This window comes from Bubalus bubalis, chromosome 8, assembly GCF_019923935.1.
Source record: "Bubalus bubalis isolate 160015118507 breed Murrah chromosome 8, NDDB_SH_1, whole genome shotgun sequence".
Classification (NCBI taxonomy): Eukaryota; Metazoa; Chordata; class Mammalia; order Artiodactyla; family Bovidae; genus Bubalus; species Bubalus bubalis.
The window spans coordinates 93,210,653-93,230,319 of record NC_059164.1 but is presented as its reverse complement, the minus strand read 5'-3'; the positions used below and the strand labels follow the sequence as shown (position 1 = coordinate 93,230,319).

The 19,667-nt window shown below is 37.4% G+C and overlaps 1 protein-coding gene across 2 annotated transcripts in view; it reads left to right on the top strand.

Annotated features, from left to right (window-relative positions):
- The window catches only part of UBE2H (ubiquitin conjugating enzyme E2 H), a 103,135-nt gene that overhangs the window by 50,007 nt on the left and 33,461 nt on the right, over window positions 1-19,667 (top strand). For both annotated transcript variants that reach the window (XM_025291519.3, XM_006043406.4), the window contains exons 2-3: window positions 6,694-6,770; window positions 7,539-7,613. In XM_025291519.3, coding sequence (XP_025147304.1) covers window positions 6,694-6,770; window positions 7,539-7,613 — 152 coding nt within the window. The remainder of the gene's footprint in view (window positions 1-6,693; window positions 6,771-7,538; window positions 7,614-19,667) is intronic.

The following is a 19,667-nucleotide window of genomic DNA, read 5'->3' as shown; positions in this document are numbered from 1 at the left end:
GGGGTGGGAAATACAAGGAATAAAACTGCTGAACTTAAGAGATAAGGCACAAGTATATTGTTTTGGTGATTCCTCTTGACATTGTATTACACATTGTATTGTACATGGTGTGTGTATGTTTCCCTCTTACTACCTTTCATCTTTTTTGCCCTATGCTTATTTTCTCAGTAGCTTTTATTTCTGCTATTTTTATTATTTCTCCTTTGAATAGAAGTCTCCCTTCCTCTTAACACAAAGAACACAAACATTTAAAAACTTTTTTAAAAAATTTAAACTTTCATCTCAACAAGGAGCCTTTGATATTACACATGACCCATTTTTTTCTTATAATTTAAGCAAAGCCATGTCTGTAATTATTATTTTGCCCAGAAGCTATTTGTCATGAATATGCAGAAGCCATGCTCATCTTCCTTCATTGTGGTTAGATTTTTCTTAGACATCATTTTGAATCCACTTAAATTTGATTCTTCTAGAATTTGACTATCTTGACACAGTATTCTTCTCTTTCAGTGTGAAGTCTTTGTTTCCTTAAGTACTAGATCACTTGCTAAATTTTTTGTTTTTGGGCCACACCACACGGCACTCAGGATCTTAGTTCCTTGACCAGGGATCCAGCCTGTGCTCCTTGCAGTGGAAGCATGGAAACCTAACCACTGGACTACCAGGGAAGACCTGATCGTTTGCTAATTTTTTTCTTCCTCAAACTAAATATTGGACCTCAGGAAAATGTTGGATTGTTTTGTAAGCCCTTAAAAGAGTTACAGTAGCTAAGTTCTTCTAAATTGTCATGCTTGTTAAATACTAAAGTTCTGATAACTGACTACATTAGCTTTTCAGAACTTATAACAAAATTTCAAACGAGAGAGAACGTATAATGAACCCCCATGTACTGATCATCAGATACAGTAATTGTTGACTCGAGGTCAGTGTCCTTTCTTCTGTATCTCTCTCTCCTAAATGAGTTATTTTGAAGTAAATCATACACATATGTTTTAATAAATATTTCAGTTTATATCTCTAAAGGAAAAGAATTCTTTGTAAACATAACGCCCAAAGTATTATCTTTGTTATTTTTGAACATTACTGGATTAATAAACATACCATATTTTTATCAAGAAAGCTAGGTAGAAAAAAAAAAAAAAGAAAGCTAGGTAGAGAAAGTTGCCTAGTTTCTTGAACTTTCGTAATGTAGTTAATCTCAAGGAGAGTTGGAAGCAGACTGATCTGAACATGTAGATAGAAAGCCATGCAAATAGCCTTTACCTTCTTCACAAAAGAAGCCCATTCTTTATCCTGGTCACTTACTGTCATGGACACAGCTCAGGGAGGTCACCATCTTTTATCTTAATAACTCATTATCAGCAAATTTAGGAAATCATGCCGTCTGAATCCTTGACCTGTTTAACAGACTTAGCCCTTGACTCGCTTTCTGGAAAATCCCAGAACTACATAAAAATCATTTCTAAAATCCCAATAGACACGTTTTGCCAAGAATGTCAATTATCTCTTGACAGTTTGGCATTAACCTTTAAATATTAGATTGTGTAATCATAGTGCCATTCAGGGAAAATAAAGTGGTGGGTGGCTGGCATTTTAAAAGTGAAATGAACTTGGGTTCCTGGGAATGTTGATCATTATTCTACTGAAAATGCTGATATTCCTTAATAGTGAAACATTAAGTAAGTAAAAAGCAGTATTTTACAAATAACTTAGAGGTGAGTAAAATGCGGGTTTTATGGATTTAACATATTTTTACCAGACCAGTATCTGAAGGGTGTCTTATATTTTCAGACTTTGAAAGTGAGGCAGTAATGAAGGAACCTTCTAGTGAGTTCCCACCAGGCTACTAGTCTGACCAGCACATATCCAAAATAGATCATTATTTTTGTCATTGTAACCTGCCTTCTCATTTGCCTTCCTCGCCCTTGACTTTACAGCAGAGAGCAGAAAGAAACTCATGGCCTGTACCGTAAATACACATGGTAACAGTAGTCAAGTAATTTTATAGTTTTTCTGGGCAAGTCATTCATTCATGGTGATGGAATGACTTATTTTTAATGCAGTGTTTTTCTTTCAACTAAACTTAAAAAAAATTTTTTTTCCCATCTGATTTAGTGTCTGTACCATTGCAAGGTAGCATAAATTTAGCACAGCTTCTTCGTTTTACCAACTTTGTAGAAGTGTTTAAAGGTTTCTTTCAGTTTACTTTTAGCTTTTCATATGAAATGGACCATAAGAACTCTTTAATTTACAGTATAAGTGTAATTAAAGACAGACCCAGTGTATCTGGAATGTGGGTTATACCTGGGATCCTGGGAAAGAGGAGATCTGGAGCATTAATTTCTAATCTCGTTTTAACATGACCTTTTCGAAAGGAGAATCTTCTTTGGAAAATAGATAAAAGCATGAACTAATCCCAGACAGATCACAAAATGAAAGAAACTCACATTTACTGCATCCACCTAAAGGATAGAAAAGATATCTTCAATTTTCCAGAGGGGACATTCATGTAGATAACTTATAGTTTTAAATAATTAATTAACTGATTGCTATAGATCAATGTCATTCATAGCAAATTAGGTCTGATAGGGAATGCTGCTTCTACAGATTTTTATATTGTAAAATTAGTTTGACTTCTTTTATTAAACTCATTTATTCCTCTGCTACTGCTGCTAAGTCACTTCAGTCGTGTCCGACTCTGTGTGACCCCATAGACGGCAGCCCACCAGGCTCCCCCGTCCCTGGGATTCTCCAGGCAAGAACACTGGAGTGGGTTGCCATTTCCCTCTCCAATGCAGGAAAGTGAAAAGCGAAAGTGAAGTTGCTCAGTCGCGTCCTACTCTTCGCGACCCCATGAACTGCAGCCCACCAGGCTCCCCCATCCATGGGATTCCCCAGGCAAGAGTATTGGAGTGGGGTGCCAGTGCCTTCTCCAATTTAATCCTCTACCTTACTCCATTATTATCCTTGCAGTTTTTTTAGTTGAAGATCTGAGATATCTTATGTGGCACTACAGTATATTCATTTTGACTACTTCTGGATACCTCCCAATTAAACAGGAGCATATATTAGAGGAGCTCTAGATGGTGAGAAGGCACTAGTATACACTAATAGACACTAATAACAGCCTGTTGTATAAATGGCTTATAATTCTTCAACCAGTTTCCTAGTCATAAATACTTAAATTATGGACTTCCCTTTCAGTCCAGTGGTTAGAACTCTGCTTTCACTGCTGAAGGCCTGGGTTCGATCCCTGGTTGGGGAACTGAGATCCCACAAGCCATGTGGCATGGCCAAAAGAAAAATTCAAGACAAAAAAATACTCAAAATATTCAAATTATTTTCATTTTAAAGATTTATGGTAAAAAAAAATTATACATACATCAGATAGTCTTACTTTTAGTAAGCTTTTTAATTAAATAGATATACAGAAAGGGCACAAATCATTTTTGTAGCTCACTGATAAATGGAAGTGTAAACGTGTAATCCGCACTCTGGAAATCCCCTTCAAACCCCTTTACAATGACCATAGTCCCCACTAGCCGGTAACTGTCCTAATTTCTAGCATCTTGATTCATTTAGCCTGTTTGAACTGTGTGTAAATGGAATCACACTGTATGTGCTCTTTAGTATCTGGCTTCTTTTACTCAACTGTAATGTCTGTGAGAGTTCATCCATTTACTTGTAGTGGTGGTTTTTATTTTTGTTTTTGTTTTTTTCTGACAATACTGTAGGGCATGTGGGATCTTAGTTCCCCCAGCAGGGATCGGACCCTCACCCCTTACGTTGGAACTATAGAGGCTTAGCCACCGGACCACCAGGGAAGCTCCGGGTTCATTTTTTATTGCTGTGTAATACTCTGTTGGGTGACTGTACCACTGTTGTTTAGTCGCTAAGTTGTGTCTGATTCCTTTGTGACCCCACGGATTGTAGGCCACCAGGCTCTTCTGTCCCTGGGGATTTCCCAGGCAAGAATACTGGAGTGGGTTGCCGTTTCCTTCTCCAGGGGATATTCCTGACCCAGAGATTGAACCCAGGTCTCCTTCATTCGCAGGCAGATTCTCTCCCACTGAGCCACCAGAGAAGCCCAGCTGTACCATAATTTATTCTTTTTATTGTTGAACTTTCGGGTTGTGACCTAACTTTTGGATATTACACATAGTGCTATATGAACATTCTTTTTTAAATTTTTTAAATTTATTGACTGGGCTGGGTACTTACTGTCTCACAGGCTTTTCTCTAGTTGTGGCAAGTGGGGGCTCCTGTCTAGTTGCAGTGCAGGGGCTTCTCACTGTTGCTGAGCACAGTCTCCAGGACAGCTGGGCTTCAGTAGCTTTTTGGTTCCTAGGGTCTAGAGCACAGGCTCCATGATCTTGGTGCATGGGCTTAGTTGCCCTGAGGCATGTGGGATCTTCCTGGACCAGAGATCGAACCTCTGTCTCCTGCACTGACAGGCAGATTCTCTACCTTTGACTAAGCCACCAGGGAGGCCTTTTATGAACATTCTTAAACATGTATTTTGGTGAACATAGCTCTTCCTGTCTACTAGCAATAGTGCTGATGGATATAGGGCATATCTGTGTGCAGCTCACCGCGCCAGCAGTTTTCACGTGGTTGAAACTGGATCACTCCTGCCAGCAGTGTTGTGTTTTGTTTTTTTTAAAATAACTTCAAAGAAGTGAAATTTAAGTGAAAGAGTAAATTCATTTTAAGTTTTAGAGTATAGTGTTTAAATTTGTTCTCAGGAATGCTAATTTATATTCCACTGAACACTGGGTTTTATCCAGCTCCTTCATCTCTATCAATTAATAATGGAAAATATCTCATTTTTAAACTACTTTGATGAGTTGGGCTTTTTATAGCTTAATTTCAGTTTTCTTAACTTGGCTGTTCTGGCCTTTTCTTCCTAGTTTGTGCTTTGTCCTTGGTTTTTTATAATAAAGAAGTTTAAATGTGCATGTGTGCTTGCATCTGCTAGTTTTTCCCCCTGTGGTTTCTGACTTTGGTGTCATTCTTAAACCTTTTTATCTCCAAAATTTTTTTGTTTCTTTTCTTTGAGAACTTAATTTTAATTTTGTTTATTGTAACTAGATTTGACTTTTTCTTTCACTAATGCAAGGGAGCTTTTTTGGTTGTTTTGTTTTTTAAAGCAAGCACTTACTTTAACTTACTACATTAGCATTAGCTTTGAAATATTTGTAGAGGGGTGTCAGAGTGTGACTGGCCAGGAAGAAGTTAGTACACCAAAACTTACATTCATGTGTCATCTGACCATGAGAAATGAAGCCAATTTTCCAATGTAGTTGCCATTTGAATCCTTTCAATGTGCATGTTATTAAAAGTAGATTTTGTTTAGAAAAGAATGAGATCAAATAGACTACATTATCTTACTTAATATCTCTAGTTGCTCTTAAGCAAGGACTTTGCCAAAAATACACCTGACCTCTGTTCTGTGACCTACAGGACAGAGGATTTGGAGAGTCAAATTTCAAGCCTTAAAAAATAACATTTTTCTCTATTTAAGAGATCACTTAAATTTTATTTGGCATTTTTCTTTTTGTATAATAGTACACATAATTAAAATGTAATTTGTACTTCTGATTGAGAAAGATGAGGCCAGTCTGTCGTATCTTCTTGTGGTGGGTTGTTTTTTGTTTTTTTTTTTAATGTTCCAGTGGGATTTGAGAGTTCCCCAAAGCCCCCACCACCTAAAATTTTTATCACCAAAGTCATTATTGGGTTAGACCACAAAGCAGAGACAAAACAGAAATTAGACCAGAAGCCCTATCATCTGGAAATGGGTTGTTTTGGTTTCTGTAATTGAATCTTAGTACCTTAAAAGAATGAGTCTCAGGACACATAAAATTGATGAGGAAGAGAACACAGAAGTGCCGGTGCTCTGTGTTTTCGAGCCCCCAAACACACAGAACTAGAGGCAAACCTAAGGAGGATAGAGGTTTGTGAGTGAGGAAAAGAATAGCTGAAAATAAATACTACAGACAAAGTTTAAAAATATATATATATATTTTTTTGTTTGTTTGTTTGTTTTGCATTTGGCAGTGCTTCTTACAGCACAGTTGCATCACTAGTCATTTCAGTTATTCTCTAAGCCAGGAGAAAATTATCAGGACTTCCTTAGAAAATCTGTAATTTTAGGCATGCATTTCCAGTTCAAGAAAATCAGTGTTTTGCTGAATGCTTGAATTTTACTAAAGGGAACACTGGGTTTATATTAAAGGATCATTGGGAAGAGGTTGGGGTGGGGAGAGAACAGAGGGGAGAAAAGCTAAAATTAAGTTCCTGTTTTTCATTTACTTACATACACAATGTAGTCTTACACATATTACATACTTAACCCATTTATTCTTTACAGAGGTCTGTAAAATGGTGTTTTCCTGATTTGCCAAAAACAAAAGGCTCAGGGAGTGAGTTTACATTATTTTGTCTAGCCTCAAACCCACCAAATGGCAGTCCTGGGATTTGAGCACCAATCTCTCTGAATCTAAAGCTCATTCATATTCTTTTCACAGGATTATATATTGCCTTTTAAACTACCAGAATTATTATCATATTTTATATTTTATTGGTTTCTGGTAGAATGTTGGTAACACTTTCATTGGCATATCTTAGGGGTACCATCTTTAGTTCTGGGTAACATAAAGCCTGTGTAATTTCCTTTACCTTCCACCTTAGTATTGAGAGTAAGCATGAGGTTACTATCCTAGGAGGACTCAATGAATTTGTAGTGAAGTTTTATGGACCACAAGGAAGTAAGTATATGTGTTGGTATGTTTTTCTATTTTACTTATATTCCTTAATAGACAATGTGAATATCAAGATAGATGGTGATATGTATAGTTCTTGAAAAGTAAATTTAATTGAATTCTAGAACCAGTAAGGAAATCTTGCTATTAGGATAAATATTCTATATGCTTTCTCTTATCTCTGTGTTAGTCTGACTTAGTCACTTAGTCATGTCCAACTCTTTGCGACTCTATGGACTGTAATCTGCCAGGCTCGTCTGTCCTTGGAATTCTCTAGGCAAGAATGCTGGAGTGGGTAGCCATTCCCTTCTACAGGGGTCTTTCCAACCCAGGGATCAAACCTGGGTCTCCTGCATTGCAGGTGGATGCTTTACCATCTGAGCCACTAGGGAAGCCCTGTGAGACAGTATTAAACATAAATTGTGAATTCTGGGTTTTGTGGAAATGTTTTTGTTGTTTGGGGGGAGAGGTGGGTTAGGCACAGGATAGACTGAGATAGTAAGCTATTACTTACCAAATAATTGAACAATGTTTGAAGAATCAGGTAAATTTGAGAGAGAAAATGAATCTATGCTAATTCTAGATTTTTTTTAAAGGAAAGCATTACATTTGAACATAGAGTACCTACTAGTTATAAGAGTTCCCTGACTTTTGAAGGAATTAATTTGCAAGATTCTCAAAAGAGATTAGAATTTAATGTTTAACTTACAGTCGGATTCTGTTTTCTAATTTGGAGACAATTCTAATGTTTTAACATTTTTGCTTTTATTTCAGCACCATATGAAGGCGGAGTATGGAAAGTTAGAGTGGATCTTCCTGATAAATACCCTTTCAAATCTCCTTCTATAGGTATGTAACTACCCATTTTCTTTCCTTAGAGAATTTTGAAATGGAGGGGAAAAAAAAAAAACAACAAGCCTACATTTTATGGGAGTTAATTAATTCCAGAAGTATTTACTCAACTGAATTTTCCCCCTTTTTTTGGCTTAGGTTATTTAGTAATTTTAAGGAGGGACTTCCATAGTGTGATAAAAAGGTGTTTAAATATATCCTTTGCATGCTTATAATGACTGTAACTCTAGATTTTTCTGTCTTTTAGGGTCAAATAATTTTAAGACCCACTGTCCATTCAGGCTATTAGCAGTAAAATAATAAACATCTTAAATCTCATTTTAAATGCCAGATTGTTGAAATGAATATTATATAGTGCCTATTCTAGTTCTGTCATTTAAAAATCCTCCTTATTCCCTACTTTTGCTTTTGTTCACTCCAACTCTGTGTACCGTTTTCCATTCTTTCCATTCCAAATCTTTTTAACCCTCTAAACAGCTAAAGAAAGTAGAATAGAAACAAACCTCAGTAGGGTTACATAAAATACCCTCAGTGGGGTATTTTTTCCTCACCTTCATCTTGTGCCATAATTGGTGATATTAACTTACCACCCCCATTAAGGCATTGACAGTTTAGGTATTAGCATCAGATACTGCGGGGGTATATTTTGGTTGAGCTTGATACCTTTAAATTTGAGACTGTAGAATGGTAGTAACTTAGCTAACTTAAGCCAGCTTTTAAAATTTTCATTCTGTAGATGATTTTTATATGTTACAAAGAACTGGCCAATTTTAAGAAGGAAGAAGAAAATAAAATTGGAGTATGTTTAGAGCGTTCTCCTTCACAGTGAATCACTTATTCAGAATTGTCAGAGCTAATGCCAAAACTCTTGGAATTTACACTTCTCCCTTGCCCCTGAAAAAGGGTTTTTTAAAAGAGATGAACCAAAGACATTCTGAGCTTTGTGTTTTAATTCTAAGCCCCCATATTTCTGTCTGGGATAAATAATGTGAAAATGTTAGTAATTCCCAATCAAATGCAGTGACCTGTCCCCCTTACATCTAGCTACTTTATATGTTTTACAATTTAAGGCTATAAAAATACTATAGAGCATCTATAATTCCTTTTTAGTCTGGGAACTCTTAATGTTCATTTTAAGAATAAACTGGTAATTTCCTCTGAAGGGCTCTTAGCTGAGTTTTAAACTTGGTAATTAACAAAATGGGCTTGCCTCCCTGGTGGCTCAGTGGTAAAGAATCTACCTGCCAATGCAGGAGACACAGGTTCAGTCCCTGGGTCGGGAAGATTCCCTGGAGAAGGAAATGGCAATGCACAGCAGTATTCACACCCGGAAAATCCCATGGACAGAGAAGCCTGGCGAGCTGCAGTCCATGGGGTCGCAAAAGAATCAAACATGACTTAGCAACTAAACAACAGTTGAGGAGTTTATGGATAACTGAATTGGAAATCTTCCATTGCTATCAGAACCTGCAACTGTAGAGTTATCAGATGGTGATATAGGAAGGGTACTCTGAGGTGTTGAATCTTTGAGACAATTCCTGAGTGTATCTGACTTAATACCTTAGCACAGGTGGGACAGCAGCTGTTTCTCAGTTCTAGTGTGGTGGGATATAGGTAGAATCTTTAAACCTTTATAAACAGAATATCCAAACCATATAAATTCATTCAGGTATATTTCATAAGTAACTATTTACCTATAGAACTGAAATTTTGCTTGCTAAATCTAGCAGTAAATTTAGTTTTGTTACCCTAGATTCCTAGTCAGAAAGGAAACAGTATAGCTTGATGAAACTGACAATGAACCAAGAAGTGCAATTACATATCCTACAGAAATGTAAGATTCTCAAATCTTAGCCTGTTGCCAGGTAACAATTATTTCATCATAACTTTCAAAGCAAAACTATCTGAACTTCAGACATAGTTTGTTAACTAGTGATGCAACAGAAGCCTCTGTACTTTCTTAAGTTAATGATGTAACATGAAATTGGTTAGGACAAATGACTAGGCTAACTTAACTTCTTGATAATTTTTCCTTTCCCTTTCTGTGTGCTTTTAGACCTTGATGATACCTACAAATGTGTATGTACCATCTTCTCTTAGGGAAGTAGATCTAGTTGAAATATTTTACAAGCTGTCCTTGTTTCCTCCAGAGGAAGATTGCATAAGAGTTTTAATCAGTCATGTGGGGTGACCCATTTTCAGGTCATCAACAATGTAATTACTGTTGCAATGTGCTTTAAACATTTTGAGAGGTAGTGGGTCCTGCCGAGTAGGCAAGGGTTTGTTTTTGAATTGTATAGATAGCTGCAGAACTATACAGAAGAGGAGATAAGATAAATCCAACCTCACTGTTCTTTTTAAACCCTGCCTCCATAGATTAAGTGTTTTGATGATTAGGTCTTGCTTGGGGTTTTAAAATATATATCTGTGTATACTTTTTTGTTTCATGTTGCTGTGTATATTTTTTAATTGTATAAATGCTCCTTATCTATAAGAATGTAGGAAGGTCCAGGTGAGCAAAACTAAAGAAAAATTAGAATGTCTTCTAATCCTGTCCCTCAGTGGATATTATTATTTACATAAAGTACATAAAAATGTATTTTAAAACATTTTTCTCTAAGTGTATATGCAATGTACTTTTACAGGTAAACTGTAAACTCCAAACACAATTTAAGGGAGTTTTCAATAGTTACCTGACTGCTTGACGTGTAACTGAAAAAGTCCTTTTAAAAACAATTTTCATCTTTAAGTAAGTAAATTAACTCCTTAATTTACTTACATCTTAACTCCTCTTTGGAAAGAGAAGGAATATTAACAGCCTCCTGGGGAAGTTACCAGCTTACTCTTAAAAGCCATCATTGTTCCAAACATCTTAATAAGCTCATCTTTTGGAATTTTACATTCTCTTTGAATATCATGAGTGATGGCAAGTCTTGATGCTTTGAAGCTGGATATAAATTTTTGAAATGGCTAAAGGTCATTTAATTCCAGAGAATAAGATGAATTGAAAAACTGAGTAACATCAGTTGAAGTCTATAATGATATATGATTATGAAACTGACTGAAGTTTAAGAGTTATGATTTACTTTTTAAACTGGCCCTTTGGGCTCTTTCAGAAAAAAATTCTAAAACTCCTTTAATCAGTTGTAACATCATTGAAATATTGGCATCGTTTTCCAGAGAGACTGCTTTGATATAAATCATATTTAAATCTCTGAGTTCTGATTTATTTGAAGGTCCAGACTTTTCTCTCCTCATTCAGAAACTAGAGAGAGAGCAGCGCTGCTGGGCGTGTCACCGTGTAGTTAGGAGGGTCTGATTGGTCAGTGGCTGGGTTATCAGGAAAGAATGGTTCTGGCCCCAGTTCTCCTTGACTCTGATGATACTTAGCTTTTTGTTTCCTCTTCTAGAAAATGAGATACTGTGATTAAATGGACTGTGCATGTTTGATATTGACCAGTGTATTAAATATTCAGGATATATGATATATGGCATTCCACCAGATACTTAGGAAGGCTGTATATAAGGCTTTCACTAGATGGGAGGGAAAAAATATCAATGTATTTAAAATATTGCATTTGCTCTAATGATAGCATTTCATTGCTTTTTAGAAGTGTGACTCAGCACCTCAATTGAGGAAGAGAATATATGGAGGAGATAGATGTTTACACGAATTGTATCTCATGTATTGAGAATAGAGTCTTTACAAAGCTTCAGAGAGGTGAAGGTGAACATAAGGACTTTATAAATACTCTTTCAAAACTGCAAGTAATGCCCAGTCCATGAAGATTTTGTTCTATCCAAAGAAATGGCTGCGGAGACTGTCATTTTCCGTACTTCTCTAGATTCACACTTTTCAGTCATTACACATGTGCTCAACTAAGAAAAAGCTTTTACCCATCTAAGGAAACAGACTTGCAGTTGCTGCCTGGGGGGAAATAAAGATGAGTGATTCCATGTATAAAGACGTCACATAGAGCAGTGTTTTCCTAAAAATGAAAAATAACCAATTAGCATAGGATACAAAATAGTTTTGTATCCAATCCAAAGAATGCAAAGATTGAAAAATGAGAAAATATATGACTTTCTAAATTGGCAAGTTAAACATTGTTGGCAAAGGTATTATGATACAGCCAACCTAGCAGTATATATTGATAGAATTTTATATCCTTTGAATGATTTTACTTAAAATAAGGAAATATTCAGACCTGTACACTAAGATTAATGCACAGGAGTATGTAAATTGCAGTGTTATTTTTAAAACTTAAAAGTTGGAAGCAACCTAACGACTCAGTTGATAAATAAAGTAGTTAAATTATGGTTCCTTTTATCCCCCCTCTTTCTTAGGCCGCATAGCATGTAGGACCTTTAGTTCCCCAACAAGGGAGAGAACCCATGCTCCCTGCAGTGGAAGCATGGAATCTTAACCGCTGGATTCTGCCAGGAATGTCCAAATTACAGTACATTTTAATGGACAAAATGTTTTACAGCCATTACTCATATTTTAATATTTTAATACTATGTTTATTTTTTATTTATTTTTTAATTGAAGGATAATTGCTTTACAGAATTTTGTCATCTTCTGTCAAATCTCAACATGAATCAGTCATAGGTATAAATATATCCCCTCCCTTTTGAACCTCCCCCACCATCTCCCTCCCCATCCCACCCCTCTAGGTTGATAAAGAGCCTCTGTTTGAGTTTCCTGAGCCATACAGCAAATTCCCATTGGCTATCTATTTTACATATGGTAATGTAAGTTTCCATGTTACTCTTTCCATACATCTCACCCTCTCCTCCCCTCTCCCCATGTCCATAAGTCTATTCTCTGTCTGTTTCTCCATTGCTGCCCTATAAGTAAATTCTTCAGTACCATTTTTCTAGATTCTGTATATGTATTAGAATACAATAGTTATCTTTCTCTTTCTGACTGACTTCACTCTGTATAATAGGTTCTAGGTTCACCCACTTTATTAGGACTCAGATGCGTTCCTTTTTATGGCTGAGAAATATTCCATTGTATATATGTACCACTACTTCTTTATCCATTCATCTGTCAATGGACATCTGGTTGCTTCCATGTTCTAGCTATTGTAAATAGTTAACACCATCTTTAATGAAAGAACACACAAGAGGGAATCCTCTGGTGGTCCAGTGGTTAGGACTTGGTACTCTCACTGCCAGGGGCCCAGGTCAGGGAACTAAGATCCTGCAAGTTGCACACAGTACAATGAAAAAAAAAAAAAAGATAAAATAGTGTAACTATAATTTTTTTCTATGCAAATACCAAGTTTGAATGCCAAATTTTGGCTATAGTTATCCATTGCTGTTAAAGGAATTAAAGCCATTTTCCTGTAATTCCCAAATAGTCTATATGAAGTTCCCTTTTATTAAAAAAGTAAGTATTTAAGAAACTTATGGCAAGTGTGTGTCTTTCGGATGTCCTGTCTGCATCTTTGTCTGAGTCTGTGCTTTTCCTGTCTGTTGTTCCAGAAAGCCATCAAGCAGTCCTTAGTCAGAATTCTCAGTTTGCTAAGGGCCTACTGGCCCCCATGTTTCCCACCACTCCCCTTAATTTTTTTCCTTCAGTTTTAATTACTTGTGCATGTAAGTGTGACACAACTGAAGCAACTTAGCAGCAGCGTGTAAGTGTACATACTGTGTCCTTTGTCTCTCTTGCTTACAGTTTGGTTTACTCCCTCTTGGAGCATCTTTGCACCTTCCCATGTAACCATTCTCCACTCCTTTCTTCTCCTTTTGGCCTTCCCCTTTTGCCTTCTCCTGTCCTGTTACTTTGAGCAGTTCTTACCTGTTTTTTCAGTCTGACTCTTCCACTTGTTCTCCTTTGTTCCATGTTTCTCTTCATGTGAACCAGAAAGACCCCTTTGTAGCTATTAATAACAGTAATCCTTTTGATAAACCTAACCCAAGGGGTAAAAATTATGCCTTTAATAAAATATGACATAAAATATTGGATTTAAGGCTTTTAGCCTCTAAAGGTCTTGAAAAGGTCAGTCCAAGATCTGCATTAGTATCCATCAGATCTACCTATGTTACTTGAACAATAGCATTCGAGAGAATATTTTAAAGTTGTGATTGAACCTTATTTTTAAATGACTACTGGCTAATATATTAAGAGACATACATTCTACTGATTTCAGATAGAACTATAGAGTATTACAGAATCTTTTGTAAGTAACCTTAAGATAAGCTCAAGAACTCTGTCACCATTGATACTTTCTTAAAATGGAAAACTGTGTTGTAAGAGCCAGCTGACGAGTCTCGAAACTGACTACGAAGTACTTACTACATGTGTGTATCTCCATGTGAACAGTGAGGAGGACCTTCTCCCAGGAGCAGGCTACATGCACTGTGTGTCGGGACTGTAATTTGATGATACCAAAGCTGACTGTGTAAAAGGAGTGGTTGGTTGAGAGCAAGATTCTGGAGAGACCACATCATGGTTTGCCAAGTGTTGATAGAATGGCTAGGGGAAAACCAAGCTCATTCCACAGTATGATTGATGTCAATAGCATATGGCAGGAGGTAGTCAAATCCATTTAAGTAAATAGAAACAAAATGAAAGTCATGGGCAATAACAAAAATTAGAATGCTATTTTGACCCATACCAGTGGCCTTTACTAGTTCAGACTATCATCTAAATAGAATGGTTTTAGGTCATTCTGTTCCAAAAGGAAACTAGACTAGATAACCTCTCAGACTTCCTTCTGAATTTCCCAGCCTGCTGCCAGTTCTTAATTAAAAAGGTATTCTGATGATCAGTGTACCGTGTTCTTTTTACTTGTGCCAGTGGTTAAGGGAAATGGTTTCACCTTTTTCATTGACAGATTTAGCAGACTCTTCTGGCATAATACACTTTTTATTTCACCATGGCCAGAAATTACCTCACAGTATTTTTGGAATGGAGTTCTCTAATATGGTGTATGACTAACTCTAGAGCTTAGAATACTTAGCATTTTCCTTTGCCTCTTCCTGGTTGGAAACATTGTATAGTTACTCCCTCAGGAACTAGTGTGAGTGACTTTAAGTGAGTGATGTTTAGTCAGGAGTGGACCAGGATTTGAAATAGAGAGGAGTGTCATTCATGAGAGGTTTGGGGTCAGTCATTTAACAAAGACTGATTTGAACCACAGTATTTCCACAAATAGAATGAATTCTTAGACTGAAGAAGCTAAAGTCCATTAAGATCACCAGTATACTTCTCTACTTTTATAACTTTGGGTTTGAATGTAGTTCCTGTTTAAAAATAGTTACTTAAGTGCTACTGTGTAGTGATCTATATTTTTTGAATTCCAATAGAAACAAGGTTCTAGTAGAAGAATTTCCTTAAAAAAAATGTTAAGATAATGCTATGAGACCATAAGCCATTGTTAAAAGCTCTCTTTTTACTGGTGTTGTGAAAATGAAATTTTTGGGGATATGATTTTGAAAAGATTATGTTTGGCATCTGAGATAGAACCTACTTTCTCATAAAATGGATACAGCTTATATTATTTCTTCACATCAGCTCCACAAATGTATCAGCACCAGCTATGTGCAGGGCATTATTCTAGGTGCTAGGGACACAGAAGTGAACAGATTGGTCTCTTGACCCTTAAATCCTTTTAGGGTAAATGAGGATGGGGGGCTGATAAAGCAAAATTTTTAATGTCTTGATAGGTTTATTTAGAGAATTGATGTAATAGAATTGACAGTCATGATAGCTGTCTTAGATTAGGTGTTCAGGAAAGGGATCTTTGACAAAATAAATTTAAGCCGGGGTTTAAATGAAAAGGGGGAAAAAGCCAGCCCTGATCTTCCAAGGTCAGAGATAGAGCATTTTAGGCAGAAAAACTGTGAAGACAAAGACACTAAGGCAGGAACTTAGCTGGCTTGCTCAGGGAAGAGAGATGAGGCTGGAAGGCTGGGTAGAGAGTGAGATATGAGAAAGGGTCCAAATTGTAGGCAGGGCGAGGCCCTATTAGGGCTTCGTAGGCCAGATTAAAGGGTTGAGTTATATTTTTAATGTAATGGAAAAGATCATTGCAGTGTTTTAAACAGGTTCAGTGACCACTCTGCTGTTGTGGGGAAATAGTAGAGATACTAGTGGGTTGGGTCAAGGTGCCAAGGTTGAAAATCTGTGATGTAGATCCATGTTACTTTGAAGAAATCCGTCTGTATTAAGTAAAGCATACAAAGGAGGCTAGTACCTAGAGGAAGATAAAAGGAAGGCTTTGCTTTCTATTTCTAGGAGATTTCAAAGGATGTTTATATGCTCGTTGTAGCGAGTTGTCTAGAAGAGAGGGAAAGCTTGGTGATGTCTAGAAAGAGAGGATGAAGGAGTGGTGCCTTTGACACTGTAGGAAGGGACAAGATAGGACTGGTACTTGAGAAGACCATGGACATATGAGCAAGCTGTTCAGGCAGGAGAAATTAGCATGGGGGGTTGTTGGGGACAATGAGGGGTCCTGCTGATTAGCACCCACTTTCGCGTGAAAAATACACAGGGCTATTAAGTCCTATTAAGTGAGAAATGGAGGACCAAAGGGAAGGAGAGATTTGAAGCATACTGGTAAAATGTACAAGTCATTGGAGAATGGGGGAGCAAGCTACTACAAAAAGGAGAGAGGAAAATTATAGGGAATGTTGAATCCACAAAAGATTATAGAGTGTATTTTTAAAAACTGGTATATTTGTTTACTTAACATCTCTTCTCCCTGCCAACCCAGTAGATACATGAAGACAGTCCCTGGGTATGGTTCACTAAAAATCTATCTCCCCAACTCAGGACTTGGTGCATTGCCTGTTCTGCAGAAGAATATTGTTTGAGTCAGTGAGTGAATGCCTATTTAGTGGCATCCTCAAGTCCAAGTATAGACATTGTGAATGATTGGTATCCTTCCATTGTAGACGGGCATTTTGGAGGGGAGAGGGCAGGGAATTAGTAGAGTGCTAGAGAATGATGATGGTGATAGCTCTTAGACTTAGTATGGAGAAGGAGTGAAAATAGGGTGGTAGGTAGGAAGAAGGCTACAATCCATAGGGTTGCAAAGAGTCAGAGACGACTGAGCACGTGTGCATGCGTGCACATACACAGGTAGAAAAAGGGGAGGGCCAGTGGATTAGAGTTCACAGACCAAAGAATTGTGCATGGGGGTGGGAAGCGCTTTGACAAGGATAGGAGACTGTCATTGGAGAGGGGATGTCTGAATTTGTGATTTTGAAAGTGAAGCCGTCTGTAGGGATGACAGACTTCAAAAGCATGTCCTGGGAGTGTGAATGAGATAGAACTGAGGAAAGATCATTGAGGAGAAGCTGAGATAACTGAAAGGCTAGGGTATGAAGAGGATGGTCTGTATAGGCAGTTATGTCACTAAAAATGACAGGAGTTGATGGGGGAGAAACTTGGGGGCCAAGTGCTGAAGTTCTCAGTGATGGAAGAAGTCAGTTGCCAAATTGGCCCTTTCATTGAAAAACCTGTTGTGCACAGTTTGCAATATCTAAGTCCACTTAGCTTCATCTTGCTGTATAGCCAGAATAAAAATAGTAGTCGGTTTCATTTCCCTTCCCCATGTCACCTCTGAGGGGTAGCTTTGCTTTTATTCTTGCTTGCTTCTGTGAGAAGATTCACCCATTTCCTTCCTGAAGCTGGCTGATGTCAGTTTTGATTCTACCTTTGGCAATTTATGATTATATAGTCTTTCCATTTGCTGTATAGAAATCCTACCTCACTCACTGTTTAGGTTAGGTCCTACTTTAACTATAGTAGATAACCTCTAGCTTTAGAGCTGATTAGTTATTCTGTCGTTTTCTGGGCATAAAATTCACTTTCCCTTTAGGACTGGTAGTCTAATGAAAACATATATTCTTAGCTTCATTTTTCTTTAGTTAAATGAAATTCATTTAAAACTTTAAAAACTAAATAATATCTTGGTTCCTTTGGGAAAGCTTGTTCATGCAGTTGAAGATTTTGTTCATATTCTTGTGAATACCATGGTTGGTGAAAACCATATTGCTAGAAGGAACTTTGGTGTTTTATACCATCCAGTTCCCTTATTTGAAAGATGATAAAAATGAGACCTAGGAAGGCAGAGATGCAGAATTGCTGACTAGTTGCAGAGTCTGCCTTCTAGCTTCCATTCCAGTGTTCTTTCCATATGCCAATGCAATCAGAACAGTCTTTTTAATAATAAATGTTAGAGTAGCTGTATTTTCCGTTTCCAGTGTGATAGGGTTATTTAAAAAAAAAAAACAAACTAATATCCCATAATCAAAATACCTTATAATGCACTTGACAATTCCTGAAGGATTAAGAGAAGGTTATATTGGGGCAGATATTTTCATTTTTAGGATGAGGAAAGTGATATGAAATTATGTGCCTGAACTCTATCAGCTAATAGTAACATTACTGAGTACTTACTGTGTGCCAGTTACTGGTCACATGCTCTGCATATATTCATTAAATCTTGGTGACACTCCTGTGATGTGTGGATACCATTACTTAACCCAGCTTTATGAACAAGGAGACAGGCTAAGAGATTCAGTAGGTCTAAGTGGAACTTAGGCAGCCTGACTGGAGCCTGGTATTTTAACCCCAACTTTGTATAGTAAGTGGCAGAGACTTGAAATTAAGTCTTGAAGTTTCACGTCCAGGATGTTCTGCTCATACTCCCCTGCCTCTGACCATGAAAATAAATCCTGCCTGATTGAGTCAGTGTGGTTATGAGTGACCAGGAGAGTGAAAGATAAACTGTGGAGACAGGAAAAAGAAGGTGATCTTCCAAAAAATGGAACTGCCAGAGAGCAGGTTTTGGTAATCTACTAGGCTGGTAGAAGAGTTGTACTGTTGAAGGATAACACTTCACCTTTTCTTAGTTATAAATAAACTTTTCTTATCCATCCAGCCCATTCCTCAGATTCCATATTATCAGAGAGAAAGGAAGAAACAGAAAAGAGGACCCCTTGTTGAGTTTAGATCTCCTGAACACACACAAGATCAGTTCAGAAGTTCCCATGACACAGGGCAATGAGAGTGAACTCCTTGCTTGGTTCCTCACTCAAGAAGAGACCGGCCCAGGTCCAGCTGTCCTGAGTAGGAAAGGCTCAGCTCTCGGAAGAGACTTCTGCCTGGGTGCGGGCTGCCACAGGCCGGGCCTGGCTGGCTGAGGTAAGATGAAAAATCTGTCTGAGGAGCACTGACGCACAAAGCTGGCAGCAGAGCGGTCACCACGAAGCTGGCAGCATCCACGCCCCTTTTCAGCTGGAGCATCCTAAGTCCAGTCACCTCCTGCACGCTAGGAATGAAGACCCGAGTTACTGCCCTTAAAAATTTATAGTCTGAGACACTGCTAGGGAAGATAGGATTTAATCTTTAATAAATATATTTTAAATAATTCTATCTACTTTAAAAATAGAGAATTGATCATTTTTATTCTGAATGGTCTACTTTATGTGGGTATTTGTCCTGAAGATGAAACACCAGAGTAACTTAATACTTTCTTACAGAGATTCATAAGCTTATAATTAAATTGTATCAGCCACAGCTGCCCCAACCATCTGAAGTCCAGGTTCATTTCTTCTCTAGGATAAAATTCTCATTTCTGCCTTTCATGCTTTTCACCCATTTACCTTAGGGTGGATTTACCTTGTTTCATGAGTCACCTTGTTTGACCTCTCATTTCTCCAAGATTATTCTGGATGCAATTTCTGAATAGGTGATTGGCCCTTGGTATTTCATTCTACCCACAAATTTGATCACTAAAAATATCCCCACGAATAAAAGGAACAAAGATGGAAAGTATGGTTAATTTCTGCCTCCTTTATTTATATATTGATCCAGTATCAGTTATTTGAAAGTGTGTACAACTTTGTACAGATCCCCTCCTGGGATTGGATACAGAAACAGTCTGAAATTTAAAAAAAAAAAAAAACGTTTTCAGCATGACTCGGCATGGTATTATTTACTTTCTCTGCTTATTAGCCTGTGGGTCAACTCTAGAGCAGTTGAGTTGTTGGAGTGAGTGAAACAAGCAAAAGCATGGCATATTTTTC